General features: G+C 46.5%; 1 protein-coding gene across 1 annotated transcript in view; it reads left to right on the top strand.

Moving 5' to 3' along the window:
• Positions 1–21,332, top strand: part of STIP1 (stress induced phosphoprotein 1) — a 213,087-nt gene that overhangs the window by 77,555 nt on the left and 114,200 nt on the right. Inside the window, exon 7 of the mRNA XM_086932803.1 lies at positions 6,668–6,770. Within this exon, the coding sequence (XP_086788929.1) occupies positions 6,668–6,770 (103 nt within the window). The remainder of the gene's footprint in view (positions 1–6,667; positions 6,771–21,332) is intronic.

Here is a 21,332-nt window from a genome sequence, read left to right as displayed (position 1 = left end):
CATATTTGACACAACTGGCTGATCACTCAGCTGGGGTAAGTTGGTGTAATCACCTCTTACTTAGGTACAGTATGCCTGTGCCTAACCCTAAACTGGACACATATGTTCCTATCAGCCACTCCTATGGAAGGCCTCATCAATCCTGGAGGCAGAGTGCTTGGAAATATGTGAGATGGTGCTCTAGCATGAGCTGAGCCTGTCTGCAGCTGTCTGGAACCACTCCCTAAGCTGTTCCGGGATATTGCCATACCATATACTCTTAAGTGCATTATAATCCTCGCGGTTAAATGCTATCTTTGGTTTGGCTTTATCAAAACATGTCGAGTAAGGTGTCATACGAATTGGAATACTATCCCCTCGCCAGTTCTGGCGACGGGGATAGCATTCCACCCTTCTAGAGGGACATGACATGTGTGTAGCCTTAACCCCGGTTAAACTTAAAGAGAGCCTCAGCATCACAAAATGGATGCTGCCACCACAGACACATGTCTGACCTCCTGCTGCTGGGAGTCCTTCCAGCGAGGAGGGCCTGGACAAAGGGTTTCCTGCCTGGGGAGGTGCGAGCACCACCCCAGACAGGGTTTTGTGTATTGGGTAGGACAGGGCTGAATAGATTGAGACATGCCTGGGGCACACAAGGTGTCCCTGTGCATAAGCCAGCCCAAACCGGTTCTGGGGCTTTCCAGCCCCAGTCCTGGCGAGGAGCTGGACAAAGGAGAGGGGGTGTAACCACCCCCTTCCTGGTCCCACCCATAGGGGAGGGACCTAGCAGGAGATCCACCCCTCAGATGGGAATAAGAGAGGGAGCAGTGCCATTGCACAGCAGATCATCCTGAAATCAACTTTAAACAAGAAGAAGACTGGACTTCGACATTCTGCTGCACAGAAGACTGAAGAGAATCTCCCTTGTGGCCTAGGAGGGGCCACCCTGTGAACACAGGCATCACCCAGCACCTCGACGTCTGCTTTGCCGCCGCCTCCCGCCGGAGCCCGAGTGCAGAGCCTGACAAGACACAGCTTCCCAGACTTCTCACAGCCCGATCCACAGTCCCTGCAAAGAAGGGACCCGTGGAGGCACCGAGAGACGTGGGAGCGGCCATCTTGAAAGACCCCCGAGACGATGACTGCGCAGCACCCGAGGCACCCTCGACTCTGTGCTTTGAGGTTTGAGAAGCCTCACAACCGAGCAGCATTTGCACCAAACATCAGCCCTCCAGCATCTCCACGATCTGCGTGGGGCCCTTTTGCTTTTTGCCACTCGACTCGCCATCCCGGCCGCTTGTCACGTGGTCAGCGGCCATCTTGGCGACGAAACCTACAAGTTACACTGTGGGTCTGGTTGCTCCAGACCTGCCCTCGCTCCTGTAGAAAGGAGTACCCGCTCTGACCTTGCTGGTCCGAGTAATAAGCCTTTTTTACTTTCCCCGTGGCTTGCATTAGCCAAGGCTTGTTTGCTTCAATCGAGTTGCCGACACCGCCATCAGCTAGAGTCTTCGAGGGACAGCTCGTGATCGACTCCTGGACGTCCTTGACCTCTTCATGTCCACGTGGCTGCAGAGAGAAGCAACCCCTGATCACCTGTTTGCACCCGACTTTGCCTGGTTCCAATCTGGTTCCACGGTGGTCACTGGTCAGTGACTTTGAACATTGTCCCCTCTGCTTTCAGGTCTTCACCACTTCAGATCCACCCTTGGATCCACCGGACACTTCTCCTTCACATCGCCTGCAGCATCTTCAGCTTCAAGCGCCAAGAACCTGCGTGTCAGAACCCGACGCCACTTCGACCCTGTGCACCCACTTCCTGTGGGTGAGGTAACATTGCAACGCCGGTGTCCCTACACTGGTACACACCTCTAGGGTCTGTGTCTTAAGTTTTGTTCCTCTAGATTCAGCGGAAGTGCCCTTAAACTAACTTTGTGTACTTTTTACGCACCATAGACTTTGTATTGAAAAGTGCGTGCACTTTGAACACTGCACCCGAGTCCCGTGGGCCTTTCCCGACTTAGTTATTTCCAGTCTCGAATAGCTCCAGCGATTCCCAAGGCCCTAGGCCTCTTCACTTTCCTATTGGTATCTCTTATACCACTTTCTTAGTATATGGTTTAGGTGGCCCCTAGGGCTCATCCATATTGTGCAACTTTTGTGTATTTTAAACTGTCTTGTGATTTAACGTTTGTGCTTCTGTGCTCATAAAGAGTCCAGGGGATTTTAATAGTTAATAAATCAATATATATTTTCCATATATATCTGTGTGGTGTCCCTTTCATTTGGTATTCAAGGGGGTTGTGTATGGTATAACAGCTGGCTTCACATGCCTTTCAGAGTTTAGCCTAAGACTGCTTTGTCCACGTTACCACTAGGATAACTGGTCTACAAGGTTGAATTACAACCATCATCATAAGGGTTGCTTGGCATGGTACAAAGTGATCACTAGAACTAGTGAGCATTATATACCAGGCCAACTTCTCACAATGGAGAAATAATGCACCCAGATCCCAAACAATTGAATCTAGCGATCTGGCTCCTGAGGTCATAGAATTTGGATACTTGGATTTACCTCCGGACTGTATGGAAATCATTAGGCAAGACGTCCTACCACCAGAGCTTTGCATATGTCATCTAGGGGAATGTTTCCTAAGAATGCCATAGATGCTCCTAGTTTACGTGTAGAGTGAGCTCTAGGAGGAACAGTTAATGTCCTCTTTGCTTTTAAGTAACATATTTGTATACATTTTTACAATCCACCTGGCAATGCCTGCTTTAGAGATAGGATTGCCCTTATGTGTAGGAGAAAACGCTACAAATAGTTGTTTTGTCTTTCTGAAAGTTTGTGTTCTTTCTATCTAGTACAATATTGCCCTTCTGACATCTAATGTATGTAGGGCTCTTTCTGCTATCGTCTGTGGTTTTGGAAAGAAGACTGGTAGTTCCACTGGCTGATTGATGTGGAATGCTGAAATTACTTTAGGCAAGAATTTTGGGTTTGTTCTAAGAACCACTTTATTTTGATGTAGCTGCATAAATGGTTCTTTTATTGTAAATGCTTGCAACTCACTTACTCTTCTGAGTGAGGTAATAGCTATAAGAAAGGCCACCTTCCATGTGAGGAATTGTATTTCACACCTATGCATAGGTTCGAAAGGTGGTCCCATTAGTCTGGTAAGTACTATGTTGAGATTCCAGACTGGGCCAGGCGGTAGTCTTGGTGGAATGACTCTTTTGAGGCCTTCCATGAAAGCTTTTATTGCTGGTACTTTAAACAGGGAAAGATGTTGTCTGTTTTGTAGGTACGCCGCTATAGCTGCAAGATGTACTCTAATAGAGGTGTAGGCAAGGTTACATTGCTGCAAGTGTAGTAAATGGCAAATAATCTGTTTAGTGGATGCGTCCAGAGGGTTGATGTTGTTACTGTTACAGTTTACAGCAAACCTTTTCCACTTTGCTGCATAGCATGCTCTGGTGGTAGGACGTCTTGCCTAATGATTTCCATACAGTCCGGAGGTAAATCCAAGTATCCAAATTCTATGACCTCAGGAGCCAGATCGCTAGATTCAATTGTTTGGGATCTGGGTGCATTATTTCTCCATGGTTCTGTGTAAGGTGCATGGGTAATAATCTCAGCTTTTGATGTGGCACCTGTGAGAGTTGCAGTAGCGTGGTGAACCACGGCTGTCTTGCCCACGTGGGTGCTACTAGTATCATTGTCATTGAATGTTGTTGCATGACATATGCAAAGCGGCTACCTGGGTTTCACCGCATACCTTCACAAAACACTACTGTGTAGATGTGCAGACAACACAACAGGCTAGAGTGGGACAAGCTGTACTAAAGACTTTATTTCAAACTGTTGCAACAGACACTGGTGGCCACCGCTAGGGAGATAACTGCTGTATAGTCTATTCATAATGTACCATCTGCAGCCCATATGCCTCGAACGGAATATGCTACTTACCAGTATGCATCTGTTCTTGGCATAGAGGGCTGCAGAGTGGTACATGCCCGCCCAGCCTCCCCGGAAACCTGTGTCTGTTCCAACACTATCTTATTTAGATACACTTACATGGGCATTTCTATCTGTATTCTATCATACTACTCCATCTAACACTACTATGGCAAAACAATCTAAGGATGGAGCCGATGCCCATGCGCACTAGCACCCAAAGGAGGAGTCACCAGTCTCGTGACGACAAAAGACTTCTCCAAGAGAAAAACAAGTGCAATCATCCGAGCCCAACACCAGATGGCGATCTATTCATAATGTACCACTCTGCAGCCCTCTATGCCAAGAACAAATGCATACTGGCAAGTAGCATATTCCTTTTCAAGGATTGGCTCTTTCTTAGATGCACATGCTCGAGTTTACATTTGTCAAGCTGGGAGTGCTGTTTTCATACGACAGTTCTGACTGTTAGCATGGCTTTCAACAGTCACAGCTTAGTGCTTAGATTTGCCTATCTACCTCATTTATTTGAATCCAAGTGCAGCAATGAAATGGAGATGTTATCCACTGCAAACCCTCAAAGATTTCCATCCTCCATATTTTCTTCTACACGTTAGTGGAAGGAGACGCTCCTCTGGATGTTTGACCCCAAGAACAACTGCTTTTGGCCTACAAAAGTTTTTTTTTCATTCAATCGTTTGCTTCAACATACAACCCTATTTACAACTCTGCGTAAATACTAAAGCGCTTTATTTGTTGGCAGGCAGTGTCATCCAGACAGTTGAGGGGAGGCGTTTTAGTCCCATTGACCTTTCTTTGGATATGCCTTTGCCCTCATCCCGCTAAGATGAATATGCAAGATGATCTAGGAAAATTGCACTGTTAACTTGATTACAAGAAAGAACATTGGCCAGACAGCACTAGTTCACACTTGTGGAGTCTTTCAGCTGAAGCTCAAAATATGGTCCAACCTGTGCCAGCAGTTTTTCACCAGGAAACACCAACATGCTAGACCAACAGCCAGCATTTTCAGCATTGAGAGCCTACGGAACAGGAATTTTAAAAATGTATATCCCTAAACACTCACAGAGATGTTGATGGCTTCAGGAGCACGTTCCACTTTGCGTTCATAAGCTTTAAATGGGACAGTGCTGGACCCATTATCCATTTCTCTTTACATTCTGGTGCATCTACCCATCTGGTTCATTCTTGTTTCAAATACTCTTTAATCATTGGCCTCTTTGGAATCAATATCCCAATAGCGAAGAAAGTCTCACACAAAACCTCCTCTTTTGCTAAGGGATGTGCTATATTTAGGATAAGATTTATTAAAACAGTTTCCGTTTCAGCACCGTATTGGGTATTCTTAATTAAAGATCCTCTTGAACTCCATTTGCAGGCCACCCACACAGCATCTTTCATTGAAGGCAGCCATTCTGTTAGCAATAAATTTGCTGTGAAGAATTAGTGAAATGAAAGCTGTTTTGGTAAAGGGCTCCTGCCTTAAACTCTATATAGGTAAAATAATTCTGACCGTTAATCCACAGTTCATGCCAAAGACCCCATCCACTTTACGTTAAAACAGCAAATGGTCTGCCACCGTTTTTTTCTAACTTCATTCATGCCTCAGATTCTACTTTCCCAAAACAAATGATGTTTCCAAGACCGGTGACCTGTTTGTTTTCGTTGGTACAGCCAGGTTAATGTCAAGCATTAACAAAACATGGATTGTCACATTTTAGGTGGCTTGCATATCTCTGTTTGCAACAAAGCTTTAAGACTAATCAGCAGTATCGTCTTGAGTGTTCGCTACCATTGGACTGACAGCTGGTACTCCTCTGTTCGCAGTACTGCCTCTTTTGGAGGTATATAAGATACCTACATAGACCACAACCTTCGCCAAAGGCAACTGCTTGGAGGTCTAGAGAGGATCTGAGATGTCGAGTAGACAGGCGATGCTACAAAACCTTATGTAAATGTCAGTCCTCATTCCTCTCGTCATCTTAACTCTGCTATCCAGTTGCAATTCAGGCATTTGAATCTCTGAAACGTTATTGTTTCCAGATTTTCCACTGTTCATATATTAAAGTGACTCTCCCTTCACTCCATATCTACTATGCTGTTTCTAAATACTCCTCTTTGGAAATCTGAAGCTTGAAATATTTTGGCTGTTGGAGCTCGAAGCCTCCGAACCTCATTGGCTGCAATTTGGTGCACAAAATGAGGTGACTGGGCTACTGTACTTAACTATTTCAGCTGTTGAAATAAATGTTAGCCAGCATTGCACGTTGTCTCAACGATTCCCAGCTTGACTGGCAATAATCAAAGTCTGTAAATTTATGAAAGCTACTGTAGTGAGAATTGTTTTAGATGTAATTTAGATTCTCCATCATGGGTGTCTTTATTAAATAAATCTCCCAATTACAGCTCGTGAATGTAAGCAGAGGTTGCATATGGCTTTCTGCTACCTTTTGTATACCCTCAAACTGAAATTAAGTCACAGACTGCTATTGTCTTGCTTTCTGGGACAGCATAGTTCTATGTTTGTCTGTTGGCATTCCATGTTTCCAGTACTAGATACTCTGTGTGTATCATTTAACTTAAGATACGAAAATAGAATTGGTATTACATTGAAGTTCATTTTCTTTGTCAAAGACCAATGTTAGCTGGGACTGTGCACTGAATTTGTTTTAGACTAAAGCCATGTTTTGTTTATGAATATTTCAGCTGTCTATTTTGAACAAGGAAACTATGACCAGTGCCGAGAACTATGTCAAAAGGCTATTGACGTCGGAAGAGAGAATCGGGAAGACTATCGTCAAATTGCCAAGTAAGTGTGAAATTTTATGCCGGTGTAAATTATTGTAGTTTGGACTGCAAGTGTTTTTTTTGTTTTTTAATATAGCGCGAACTTGACACAAAGGTATGAGAGCGCATTACATGAGCACCAGTTACGTTCCACAAGGTCATATTCATTTTTGTTAGGCACGGGCTGATTAAGTGAATTGAACAGAATTACAGGATGTTGAGCGTCATTGCCGATACTCTAACCCGGTTCCCCATATTTGAGATCGACCGCCCTAGCACGTTAGGCCAGAAAATTTACTCCTTGGGTAACTGTTTTCTCTTGCACCATATAATGTGAAAAAGGGTTATTTTTCTGTGTATACATTTCATTTCATTATCAGTCAGGCTGTCCTGAACCAAGAATGTTGGCATGCAATGACATCGATGTTTCATGGCCCTGCCCATCCTTCAGTGGAAATGTCCCCATAAGGAAAATGCTTGTATATTAAAATTGGGTCCCTTATATTTTGGCTTATCTAGTGCACCCTCCCTACTCGGTTAATGCATGTAATAACCATGTTCAGACATTAGGAAGATCAATGTTAGCTGAGTGTACCTTTTTTGTCGATCCCTCTGGTAACAGTTGCACACAGCATAGTTGGATGAAATTAGCAGTTTGTCGAGTGGAATTGCAAGGCATTTGGGATTTTCATAGGTTCTCCTGAGAACTCCTTTTCATTGTTGTGCTCCCTTTGAGGCCTCCCCTTCATTGAAATTGAATTAAATGGTAGACCAATCAGAATCTGCCAAAAACCTTACTGCTAGGCATAATGGAGGCTTTGCCACAATGCTAAAACTCCTTCTGGATTGTTCACTGAGGAGTCCGTTTTGTCACCAAATCACTTTTGATTATCCAGCTACAGCCTATTGCAGTACAGTTTTGAGTCTTCTAACTTCATATTCCTGATCATGTAAATTTCTGCAGACAACTTACCTGTTCTGGAAGTATTTTTCATAGCAACTCCCATGTGCGCTGATAGGTGGTGGTGTGTGGCTCCATGCCCATTCTGTCCCGCCCCGGGTAACATTTGTGCCAACTTCATGCGCTTACGGTTTCTTTGTTATCCCACTGTTGACTATACAGAAGCCATCGCCGGAAACTTCGACCACAGTTCCCTTCTCGTCTACGAAGCCTAACCAGTCGAGGACCCCTCTGCTGATGCTTGCCAGACCATCTGCATTGGCGATTCATCGCTGCCGACCCAGATTAAAAAAGTTTAAAAAACTAATTGCGCCTTCACTCTCCTCCCAGAGTAAGGTGTCCTCGCTGCTTACTTTATACCTCCTCTATCAGGAGGACTCTGAGGAAGACTGCCTTTATGGAGCAGCTCAGTCCCTCGGAGCTTCATGTAAAATGCCGGGATTACTCAGATGAGGGGTAATATTATGAGCAGGACTACTACTCACATGACTACTAATCTCAGGACTATCCTCATCAACAGTACCAACAGGATATGCTATGATCGATTTACAGGCTATGTTATCAGACTACAAAACTCGCTTACCTCCAGCCTCTACGCCAAGTCAACAGGCTTCTGTTATGGTAACTTCTTTACCTTCTCAGCCTGTCACTCCTCAGCCAGTTATCACTCTGCCTCCTCCTCTGCTAGTACACTGATCTCAGTCGGTGCTACCCTTACACAACGCAATTTCATCTGATGACAACAGAAGAGCTTGAGCTTCTGGGCCACAGTAATGAATGGATGACCATGTCCTGCTGACGCCAGCATCTCCATCACCTCCAGTTATTGACATGCCTCCTGAGAATATAGGAGGCTTCCATTGCCTTCTAGAAAGGGTGGCCACTCGTTTTGACCTGCCCATGCCTGCCAAGCAACAGGATTGTTTTCTGTATGATTTAAATGACCCCTATCGCAAGACAGTAAAAGCCATATTCATTATTGACTGTGTAGTGTCTGGGCCTAATGATCATGCGCAGCCTGGCAACAGTACCAGGAGTATTTCCCAAATTGGACAAGAAATATAAGGCTCTTGCTTGCCTCATGGGTCAACCTAAACCGGGCTCCGTCTTTTCCCATGCGGCACAACAAAGATCACAAAATCCTTCTACACATCTTACAACGCCCCCAGACAAAGATGGTATGAGTTAAGATCACATTGGCAAACGATTTTCATCTTTGTCAGCCCTTACAGTATGAGCTGCCAATTATCTAGCCCTCCTTGGACCCTAAAACCCCCAAATGTAGTCCGATATAGCCCAATTTATCGACCAACTTCAAGAGCAGGTTCGAGGAGAGGCTGAGAATATTTTGCTAGAATGTCAACATTCCTCCTTTGAGATATTTGACTGCACCATGGATATTACTGCTAGAGGCTTTAGACAGCTTGCAGGCATAGCAGTCCTATGCCTTCGGCGGTGGTTGAGGGCCACCAATTTCAGGCCAGAAGTCCAAGCAAAGATATAAGATTTACCATATGACGAGGAGACTTTGTTTGGAAACCATGTTGGTGATGAGGCTTTAAAAACGGTTCGACATGGACAAATCTTTAGGCACGTTATGGTATAAAAAAAGTACCCTCTCTAGGCCCCAGAGGAAGAGGTCCACCTTCCTTTTTCCGGAGGATATCAGCAATACCATTATCCAGCATACTCCTCCATCGCACAGCAATTCGGCTTCCAATATCAGCAGCATATCCCCACCCTCCCTTCAGAGGAAAATCGTGATGACCGAACCAAGACACTAACCGTAGGCAATGACTTCCGCCAAGCGCCACCTACTTCCCTTTCCATCCCACTCAATGTACCAACAAGCATTACCAAACACATGCATCTTTGGAGACATAATACAATGAATCAATAGGTCTTAGACGTCATCCAATTTAGAAACCTGTTAACATTTATTCACATTCCCCCTTAAACTCCACCACAATCATACATTCAGAAACATTTAGCAATTCTCAGATCAAATATACAAATGATGCTACAAAAGGGGGCGATAGAATGAGTTCCCCGTTTCCAAAAAGGAGGGAGACCTTCTCTTTGGGTATAAGTGCCATCTCACAATGGATGAAGAATAACTTCCTACGGCTAGAGTTAAGAGACCCCCTCTGTAAATAATCTAGGCCAGGGAAAAGAGGGGATTGAAATGAGCACAATACTGTATATTTCCCTCGTAGACCATCATATTTTCTCATTAGACATAGTTCTTATACATATCATTAAACATCAAGGATGCAACAGTGACAACTGAAATCATCTCATTGTCATTTTATTTTATCAAAATATTTATTTTCCTTTTTTCATCTCATTTTTTATATTTTACCAAAAGACTTCATGTTTTCAAATTGTTTTAATTATATTTTTCTATAAAAAACACAATAATGTATTGTTCTGGATTTGTAAACTCACAAATACATTTCTTTTAGAGCAGTGATTATTCACAGTCCAAACAAAATATAGAACCAATTCTAGGAAAAATACATACAAATTCCCCTGGTTAAGAATAAATACATACAATCATACTACTATCACACCTGTTCATACAGTCTCACACCAACTACACTCATACAATATCTGTACACAGTTGAGTAATTTCTGGCAAGAGAGAGTTCCTTTTTGGCACCTTCACACAATCCCATGAGTAAGGATCGCACCTCGGTCCCCAGCTCAGTCATTCCCGTGCCTTCCAATTCCCATTTACTGTTATATGCAGTTTATACCCCTAGGTATCTTCCCACTTATTATTTCTGGCATTTCAAAACTAATAAAGTGTAATTGTATATTTTACATCATGAGCAGGAACCGTACCCCTGGTTCCCGGACGGGATACTTTACTTAGGCAGCTCCATGCCCTTTCGCACTTCCCGTAGCTGGCCATGTTTTATGTAGATGTCACCGTTAATATCCTTTTCACTTCTGGCATTTAATATTATTTAAAATCTAATTAAGTTTTTTAATTCAGCAGCAGGATCCGAACCCGGGCTTCCTGTGAGTTGCCTAGCAACCTAGGCAGCACACTGCCCCCCGCGCCTCCCGTAGTTTTTCACGTGCGGTGTACAGACGCGACTCCGCCTCCAGGCAGCACCATGCCCCTTCGCACCTCCTGCAGCCGGCACTGTGTTGTGCAGATGCCGGTATTTATCACACCTTGAATATCCTTTTAACTTCTGGCATTTAATATAATTTAAAAACTTGTCAAGGATTTTACTTCATTTAGCAGGAACCGAACCCCGGCTCCCTGCGTAGTTGCCTAGCAACCGAGGCAGCACACTGTTCCCCCGCGCCTCCCGTAGTCGGTCACGTGCTGTGCACAGAGGCGACTCCGCCTCCAGGAAGGGTCAATGTATACGAGCCTGCCGGCACCCTCCATTGCGGGCATACGGAGAGGTGTATAGGTGACGGGCCTTTTTCCTCCTGGATAACTGTAAGTAATACCTCTATTTCTTGGCAACGAGGCTCCCTTTCATCACTCGTTTGCCTTTACTCGCATCTACATGATGGAGTTCTTTTCCAGACGCGTGACTGCAGCGTCCTAAATCTCGCCTTACTTTCCTTGCCAGAATGTTTCTAAACCGGAGGCCACCCTCCCTCCATACCGTGATGCCTTAAGACCCCCCCGTGAGGAGTACGTCTTTTTATGTGTGTCTGTTCGTATTTGTTGTGTTTAGTGTATAAAACTACACCAGAAAGGTTGTTTGATTTTTGATAATTCACGCCGGTTTTCCGACTTGAGTGTACTTTTGAAAAGGGCTGAGTCACACACTTTAAAATCGATGAGTGTGCGCATAATGTATTTCTCAGCACATCACAATATTGATAGGTGTGTTGTATCCAAAAAGACTCCGGTGTATGAGCCAAAACTCACTATACACTGCACATCTTTGACTTAGTGTGCTATCTCCCCGGAGCATTCCTGACATGGGGTAATCAATTCCCCCCAATTAGCTCACATTACAACGCGATAAGGTCTGAATGAGTACTGTGTGAGGAAACCACGAGACACACGTGATGAGCACTGCACGACGTTACAGGCTTGTAGCGATCTCGTTTTAATTATCCTTTTCTCTCCACAGGTCTTTTTTTATATTTTCTTCTTACCCTATTTTAGGGTTTTGAAGCATCAGCCTACTACAGATTTTTGTAGATAAGGCTCAGGAATCTAGGGTTGGCAGGGTGTTGGTGTACTCTGACCCCCCATTTTCCTTTCGGTCCTGAAGAAAACCCAGCTAACTGCTATGTATGGGTTGAAACATGTAGACCTTGCACATACTGATACACACAGTCATAACTCACTGTAATTGTATCGCAACACGTTTTTATTCAATGTCCAGTAATCTTAAAATAAACTCCATTTGTCATAGATATACCAGGACATTTTTTAACATTTTTTCTGCACCACTCACAAGAACCCGCTCCACTGTATTCCAGGTGTTGCAGCACACCCTGTTAGCACTCGGCCTTCGGGGTGGCCCCGATGATGAAGCATGTCACCACTAGGTGGTGAGTGAGGGGTTTATTATAACCTAAGGAAGACTCCTGTTTCCCTTTGTCCAGCTTCATCATCTGTCCTCATTCAGATCACCTTTAGAGTAATCCCTTGAGGTGGTACTCCTTTCTTGTTTACTAATACTAGTCCAGGGGACCAGGAGTACTCTCCATTCACTTCCTTGTGTGAATAAGCTTCCCTTACTCTCTTTTTGTTTAAGTGTAAGAGAGAGCTCCTGCCAACATCGGAGTCTCAATGTAGAACATAAGACTCAGCACTAGGTCGACGTGCGTTTCAGTGGATTTAAAGATGTAAAGACCACCTTCCTCAGGACCTTTCCAGATATCTAGCAATCAATTCCCAGGGGACGTAGTGTTGGAGAAGCAGTATGTGTTCAGCCTAATACTGTAGATCCAGACAGTATGGATCCACCAACAGGAATCTCATCAGATCTCCAAATATAGTTGATAAAAATCCCAAAAACATTTTTGTATAGTCGTTATCTACACTAATAGAGAAGATTTCCTCTTAAATTACAGGTGACCACGCCAGAATACCAACAGGTAGGCTGATTTACACAATTAAGTCCCAGGTATTACTTTTTTAGGTCTCGGCGTCAACGCGCGGAAGCGCGTCTCCGCCGAGATCTTTTGTCAGCGACTATCATTCCCAGGAGACAGACCTGGCCACGCGCATCCTTCCAGGCGATTTGTAACTGGAACGCGCGCTGTGGCCAGGCGCTGTCTCCTGGGAAGCGCAAGCACCACACACGCATGCGCATACACACACACACGCGCCCATGCACGCACGCACATACATACATACAGAGACACCACCCCTGACTCATACACACACGCGCGCACACACACACAAGTGCACCGAGGCCCCCCCTCCCCCGCCGTCACCGTCGCACACATACATACACACACACACGAGCATACACACACACACACGTGCACCAATCCCGCTCCAGCCTTTTGGAACCTACCTTACCTCAGCACGCGGCGCCCAACCTCCTGCTGGCGCGGCCCCGGGGCTCTACACCGCTCACAGGAGCCCCGGGCCGCGAGACGCTACGACTCCGCCTGCCTCCTCTTCCGGTGTGAACGTGGCCCCGCCCCCGTCACAGGCGACCGTGCCTGACTTCCGGGGCGGCCGCGATACTGACGTGGCTTCTTTCCTAGTTAAAAGTGTTTCACAACTCCAGACACGTTGGTCATCTCCATTAGGTAACCCGAGACACCCACATTATGCATTGTTGCAAAGACGGTCTTAGTTAACAGTGTGTGGCCTGTAATTAATATCAAGCAAAAGAAAACTGCAAACAGGTTGGGCTTAAGCAGGGCCTTCACTTATCTGCCCCCACACCAAAAAAAAATTTAAAAATTGCAGCCACAATAATTTATTTTAGACATTTACTAACTATATTAATTCATGGAAAACGTATGGCCTATTGGGAATTTCTCTATAAAAACTTATCGGGATTTTTTTTCTTTAAAACCCTTGAGCATTTTGCGTCACATTAAAATGCGTTAAGGTATTTCTCCAGCACATTTAATGCTTTTGTCCATGTGAAAAACTAGTTCCTGTAAAATATTCCTTCTCTCACACCCTTGAACAAGGGCTTCTGTGTTTTCCCACGTTCTGCACCACGTGTGCCAGTTAGTTTAGGGGTGAATTTAAAACGGCGTTGAGCGTGGGAAAGGCATGGCGAATATTCACGTAGCCGTGACCCTTTGTGGCGTGTCCAACACAAGCCCAGGAGAGCGGGATGCAGGCTGCATTTTAACGCTGTCCACTTAAGGCACATACAACCAACCTGTTGTGCGAGTGGCCTTTTATGTTTAAAGTTTGGACTAGATCCGCCCCCGGGCCTGCTGTGCTCGACACCCCACCCATAGTGCCTCAGGACCTCTGCACACTTCAATTTATACTTATTTTAGCGTTTTGCAATCATGCTGAAGTCGAACTCATAGCTACAATGGAAGCATTTGGCCCGACGAAAAAGTACGTCTGCTCTGTGCAGTTTGTATGCAACATGCGCAGTTAATTGAGGGGGTGGGTGGGGGGCGAGGGGAACGGTGGATAATAGAAAGGTAGAGCGAGCATCATGGGATTTTAATACCCATGTATTTAGAAACCCAGTTTGGAGTATCTAAAGGAAAGGCTTTGTATCCATGTCTAACCACAGAGCCACAATCTTCTGTTGTACCACGTGCTGCTTAACAAAGGCAAGCCTGCGCGCACAAGTCCCTCCCTTAATTGCACTGCAATTGTGTGTAATTGTCGTGTTCTGAGCAATGGTTCTACCACACACTGGGTGTGGCAACCTGCAGAGCAGTGTTCAGACTCCCTCACATAGCTTGCCTCCCCGTATACAATGGGGACATAAAGAACAGTTAGCAATACCCAATACTTACTATAATTTCCCCAAGTATTTCCATGCTCCGTGAAATTGAACCATCCCAATCGGTACTTAAAATCGAGTGTAAACAACCTTAGCCAGTGATGCAAGGCCAGCCAACGAAAATGAGGTTTCTGAACTCGTACAAGCGTTTGGTGCGAGTCGGCTGAAGGCCTGTTGACTCACGACTTTAGCCATAATGTAATTGTGCACGCCAGTAGGACTGCAAGTTCATTAAATGAATGGGAAAATCAAAAATACCTGCGAAAGAAAAAAAAAGTTAATATTTTGGGATAGTCCCTTTTTAGCTGTTCAGATTTGGAGTTCTACAGCTCCTGGCCTACACCCTTAAAAGTGAACACCGGTTTCACTGTGGCAGACACAATTACTTTAAAACTGTCCAGAGTACTTTATGTGCACATTTATGGCAAACACCCAAGACATGTTAAATGACATCATTCCAACACTAAAACCTCAATGAATTTAAGATTAAGCGATGTTCCTTCCCCATGCGAACGAGCTCACGTGGTCATCTCTGGGCGCGCCTTCGCTTCCCTCGGATTCTAACAGGGAGGTGTCCGCTTTCTGTATTTTTAGTGGTGAGTGGTGAGGGCAGAGTGGTGAGTGGTGAGGGCAGAGTGGTGAGGGCAGAGTGGTGAGGGCAGAGTGGTGAGGGCAGAGTGGTGAGGGCAGAGTGGTGAGGGCAGAGTGGTGAGGGCAGAGTGGTGAGGGCAGAGTGGTGAGGGCAGAGTGGTGAGGGCAGAGTGGTGAGGGCAGAGTGGTGAGGGCAGAGTGGTGAGGGCAGAGTGGTGAGGGCAGAGTGGTGAGGGCAGAGTGGTGAGGGCAGAGTGGTGAGGGCAGAGTGGTGAGGGCAGAGTGGTGAGGGCAGAGTGGTGAGGGCAGAGTGGTGAGTGCGCAGAGTGGTGAGTGCGCAGAGTGGTGAGTGCGCAGAGTGGTGAGTGCGCAGAGTGGTGAGTGCGCAGAGTGGTGAGTGCGCAGAGTGGTGAGTGCGCAGAGTGGTGAGTGCGCAGAGTGGTGAGTGCGCAGAGTGGTGAGTGCGCAGAGTGGTGAGGGCGCAGAGCATTGTGTGCAGAGTGCTGTGTATTGGCAATGTTAATGACAATGCCCATTTATTTTTGATTTAAAGAAAAAAAATGTCATGAGCAATGCCAATAGCTCTACCTTTAATGATGCCGAGACCATTGCATTGCAAATGCTTGTTTCTATTAGGGGTGATTTTTGCTTACTCCCTTTCAATCCGGAACGTTTTGTGTGGATATCTTCTTGTTTCTTTAAACGCACTGCTGTCGGCCGCCCCAATAACTTCCTCCAATGTAATGTTGGGAAAACTGAGCTTCTGCTTTTTGGAGAGGTTCCCATATTATGGTCACCCAATTGGTGGCCTATTAAACTTGGGAAGCCTCCCATTCCTAAAGCCTCCGTTAACTACTTAGGAGTCATTCTAGACCATGCTCTTACCTTTAAAGAACATATTAGCCAGACAATGGGCACATGTTTCCATACATTAGGCCTACTTCGACGAGGCTTTCCTTTGCTCCCGGACTCTGTTCCAAAGACTTTGACTCCGGCACTCCTATTGAGTCGCCTGGATTATTAGAACTGTCTGTTGCTCTCCGCCAATGAAACCTCGATTGATAAACTTTAGGTGGTTCAGAATATGGCTGCACGACTGGTCCTGAACATGCCTCCCAGATCAGCTCCCCGCCCTCTTCTTTTAAAACTTCACTGGTTACCCATACGCCAGCGGATGAAATTTAAAGTCTGTTGCACTATTCATAAGGCACTGTTTAATGTCGGTCCCAGCTATTTGTCAGAAAAAATTCACTTTTTTACCAGCCCCCATGGTCCCTATGTTCTAGTACCAAACGTTTGTTGAAGGTCCCTCGAATCAGGAGAGCAAGATTAAGAGGAAAAGCTCCCTCCGATCTGGGCCTGCAATACTGGAACGAACTCCGCCTACATTTAAGAGAATGTTCGAACATCTCCATTTTAGAAAGTAACTTAAAACTGCTTTGTTTTGCTTTTAAGGTCCACAGTCTCCATATATGTAATTGATACACGTCCAAAGCGCAGAGATACTCCTTGGAGTCGATTCTGGCGCTATACAAAACCATAAATCAGTAAATAAAATTCTACTCTAGTTTCTTTGTGATACACAAGAAGTAAAAGCAGTGGAGATCAATACTAGAAATGGAGAGGAATGTTAGTTAAATGTTAAATGTCATATACTTGTAAAGCGCACAGCTGCCCCAGCAAAGGGGCGTCCCGGCGCTGCATACCACTGGGGAACCCATCCTGGCTTTCCCTGTGAGATGGTCCCTCCTGGGCACCTCCAAGGTGAAGACAAGCATCCCCAGCACTGATGGGGCCGTTAGTAGAGATTAAGCAAGCTATTGCCCAGAGTTGCTGAGTGGGACCCATGGTTGGAGTAGGCACAGAGGCGAGAATTATCGAGTCCGCTGACCATGGCCCAAGACCCTGCCGCATTGGGAATCGAACCCTGGTCCCGGGCCGACCTCTGCTTTCCGGGTCTGCCGCCTCTAACCAGTGAGCCACACCACTCCACTCCAAGTTAGTAACTTGTTCTTTCTGTTGACTGTGATTTAGCTCCCAGGAATCAGCCACCATTTCCTGGCACCAGTTTCAATTCTCCCTATCAACTCCAGTTAACTTGCCAGTTCTGGATCCTCTCCAGATTGTTGAAGTAAATACTGTGTTTCAGTCACCCACGCCTTCTGCCTATTAGATTGTGTTTTTGGAAGATTTAGACAATGACCATGACAAACTTTAAAGACCACAGGTGTTACCTGCAACCTACTATAGGAATGTAAACATTCAATTTGCCTTGAATTGATCCGAAAGTCTTGACCAAGGTCCTGGTTGTGGTGCCGGCCTATCTAGACCGTTTTAAAGAGCACATCTTTGTAACTCCAAAGGGACTATATATACAAAGTCTTCCCATACACAATGCCAGTTGAATCTAGTGGGAGCTCAAAACTCCAGATGTTCATCTTTCTAATGTGTCCCTCCCACACTACTCCCTCTGAGATCTGGACCTCAGCCTTTAAACTTTCAAAGGAGCAGATGCTGCTTCTTTTCCTTTGTAAAGCGAAACCATGAGTTCGAGGCATGAGGGCTGCTGAATTAATATCTGTGCATAGGTCGCCGCCTAGTGTTGGGTCCGGATGATCGCACATTGTTGTCCTGAAAGAGTCTTCGAAGTATCACGAGATAGGTGGCTCCTCCCCTGGACTACAGTGCGCATGGGCATCGACTCCATCCTCAGATTGTTTTTTTCCGCCATTGGGTTTGGATGCATATTGGTTCACTCAGGTCGGAATCGATATAAAAGTTTCTTTAGGCCAAAAGGCCTTTAGTTTTTTCGTCGGTATTGTCTTGCGATCCGTGCCCAGTTCTGTTCCAGCTCAGTTCCCGAGCCGGATATCCAGAAGAACCACGTGCTTTTCGATGCTGAAGGCCCGGTCGACGCCAGAGGCCTTATCGACGACCCATCATGGAACGGAGCCCGTTCAAGAGAAGTGTGCAACTCGCAATATCCCCACATCGACGCCCACCCGGTGTGCAACAAGTGTCTGTCGCCGGATCATGATGAAGCCAGCTGTATGGCTTGTTCCCGTTTTCGATCCAAGAAGACACTTCTGCATCGGCGCGCTGCGCGCAGGGAAGCCCAGCAGACTGCACCTGAACCAGTGGACATCTTCGATGCCGGGGATGATGGAGCAGAGCGGGAGGTTCGAGAAAACCTGTCGGATCCCGCATCGGAGGTCGACCAGCTACGACGCTGATGTTGAGATGCTCGATGCGGAAGACGTCGTCGACGAGGTAGGAGACGACGATGGGGCCTTTGGGGCCATGGAAGATAGCTCGAGCGAAGAGCTATGCCCACAAACTGACACTGGGGCCAAAACGCTTCAGAAGACTCAGGTTGAGGGATCGCCACAAGGCCTTACCCAAAGATCTTCCACTAAGTTCTACGGCCCCGCCATCGGGCTCGGCTTCGGACATGTCTAAGGAGCCGCAAATAGCGAAACCGAAAGTGTAAGCTCCGGTGTCGACGCAGACAAAAGCACTTCAGTCTACATCGAAACCGAAAGTGCGTATTGCTTTGGTCGGCTCGAAGTCCTCGGACCTATCGGCACCGACTAAGCAGAAGAGCGTTATCGACCCGAAGAGGCCGCTAAAGGACGTCGAGACAAAGTCTGACACGCTGAAGGCAAAGGTCAAGGCCGTCGACCCGAACAAATCGGCGCCGAAGACAGTTGACACCGACAAAGGACTCGGTGATCAGAAGGTTCTCGAGCCTCCGCGTCGGCCGTACAAGGCCAAGAGCGGTACAATCCCAGAGTCCACGCCTGGTGGTGCCTCAAAGGATTCCATGGAGTCGACGCAGCCGTCCGCCTCCTTCTCGAAGTAGGTGGCAGACTCCCTAAAGCGCATCAAGAACAAGGCTTCAGCTGTCGGGCCTAAGGATCCTCCACCTTTTGAAGCCTGCCGATAAGCCTCAAAAGACGTCGGCGCCCATCCACTTCACGCTGCCACCGAAAGTGGTGCCGAAGGCTTTTGTTCCTAAAATGGCCGTCGACGTGGCCAAGAAGGTGTCCACGGTGCCGAAGCCGACAACTGTGGTCTCAGCCACAAAGCATTGACAGTCCTCGTTGGAAGGGCAACAGGAACAGTTTATCGATGCCGAAACAGGCAGACTTTCTCTTTATAAACAAAAGATCGCCCCGGAACAGCCAATGGAGTCCTATAAAATCCCACTAAAAAAGAAGGATTCTACTACCACACCTGTTCTTGTAGAACCTGTGTCTCCACGTGGCCAAGATGTTTCGCCCACTTATTCAGATGCGGAAACTGGGAAAGGTGATAATGACGAATACAGCTATCCTGTGGACACTGATCCAGATGATACTAATGAACCTTGGGCAGATGCTGCTGACCACACACTGCTCTCCCTGGAGATCCACACACTGCTCTAGACTGTAAAAACGTCGCCCACTGAGGATTCAGCAGCGTTTAATGCACTCAATGTCAGGGCAGCCAAGAATCATGACGTCCAGCTACATGCTGAGCCTATTGAAGTAGACTTTCTTTTCGACACCTTTTCCACCTCAGAGACGACTGTCAAGACTCTGCCTATGTTGAAGGGTGTCTTGAAACATGCTGGGGAAATATTTAAGGAGCCTACAAAAGCCAGGGTGATAAACCCCAGGATTGAAAAGAAGTACAAACCGGCGCCTGGGGACCCTACTTACATTAAGGGACAGTTGCCGTTGGACTCTCTTGTTGTTTCTAATGCCCGTAAGAGGGCTAATTCACAAACAGGTGATGCTACTCCCCAGATAAGGAATCTAAGGTGTTAGAGGCATCAGGGAAAAGGGTGGCAGCTCAAGCGGCCAATATCTGGCGCATTTCAAACACTCAGGCACTCTAAGCCAGGTATGACAGGGCCCATTACGACACACTGGAGACCCTGTTACAGCACCTACCAGATGAATATAAGGAGGCGGCTGAGATGCTCATACAGGAAGGGAAGCTCATATCAAATGCTTCTATCAAATGTGCACTGGACGTAGCAGACACAGCGGCCAGAGCCGTTAACACTAGTGTCATGTTGAGACGACATGCCTGGCTCAGAATCTCCGGGTTCAAGCCAGAGATACAGACCACCATTCTAAATCAGCCAGTAAACCCTGATCATCTATTTGGCCCAGAGGTGGACACCACCTTGGAGAAAATCAAGAAAGACACTGAGACTGCAAAGTCTATGGGGGCTCTACAGTCGCAGTAGTTCAGGGGTGGTTCTTCTTGTAGCTCAAGCAATAGAGGGGTTTCCAGAGGCCAGCTGTCCCAGCAAACACAGTACAATAAGGGTGGCGCGCAAACCACATACACCAAACAAAGCAGAGGTCGTGGAAACAACAGCTCCAGGTCCTCCGCCACTAACAAACAGTGATGCCTTGTCACTGCCCCCCGACCATACAACACCTGTCGGGGGGGAGACTTCAAAAGTTCCTGCCAGTCTGGAAGTCCATCACCACAGACAGGTGGGTCACAAAGCTTATCCAGTACGGTTATTGTCTGGAGTTAACATCCACTCCACCCAACATACCCCCAAGACACCGTCCTATGTCCACAGAGCATTTGCACTTATTGCTGCAGGAGGTACTCGTCATGCTGCAAAAAGGAGCAATCGAACTTGTGCCTGTGGAAGAAAGAGGCACAGGAGTTTACTCACTGTACTTCTTGATACCAAAGAAGGACGGGTCCCTCAGACCCATACTGGACCTCAGACCCCTTAATCAGTATGTTCTATCAGAGCACTTTCACATGCTAACACTGCAGCAAGTCCTACCGTTGCTCAGTCAGGGAGATTTTCTCGCAACATTAGACCTGAAGAATGCGTATTTTCATATTCCACTGCACCCGTCACACAGAAAATACCTCAGGTTCACCATCCAAAATCAACATTACCAGTTCAAGGTCCTACCTTTCGGAGTCACCACGGCAACCAGGGTGTTTACAAAGTGCCTGGCGACAGTGGCGGCGCACCTTCGGAGACAGAACATTCACGTCTACCCTTATCTGGACGACTGGCTTATCCAGGCAAAGTCGGCCCAGCAGTGTGCCGCCCACATGTCCCACACCATTC

The sequence above is a fragment of the Lissotriton vulgaris genome, chromosome 7 (genome assembly GCF_964263255.1).
Source record: "Lissotriton vulgaris chromosome 7, aLisVul1.2, whole genome shotgun sequence".
NCBI classification, from domain to species: domain Eukaryota; kingdom Metazoa; phylum Chordata; class Amphibia; order Caudata; family Salamandridae; genus Lissotriton; species Lissotriton vulgaris.
The sequence above is the reverse complement of the archived record's forward strand: the minus strand, read 5'-3'. Positions and strand labels throughout refer to the sequence as shown.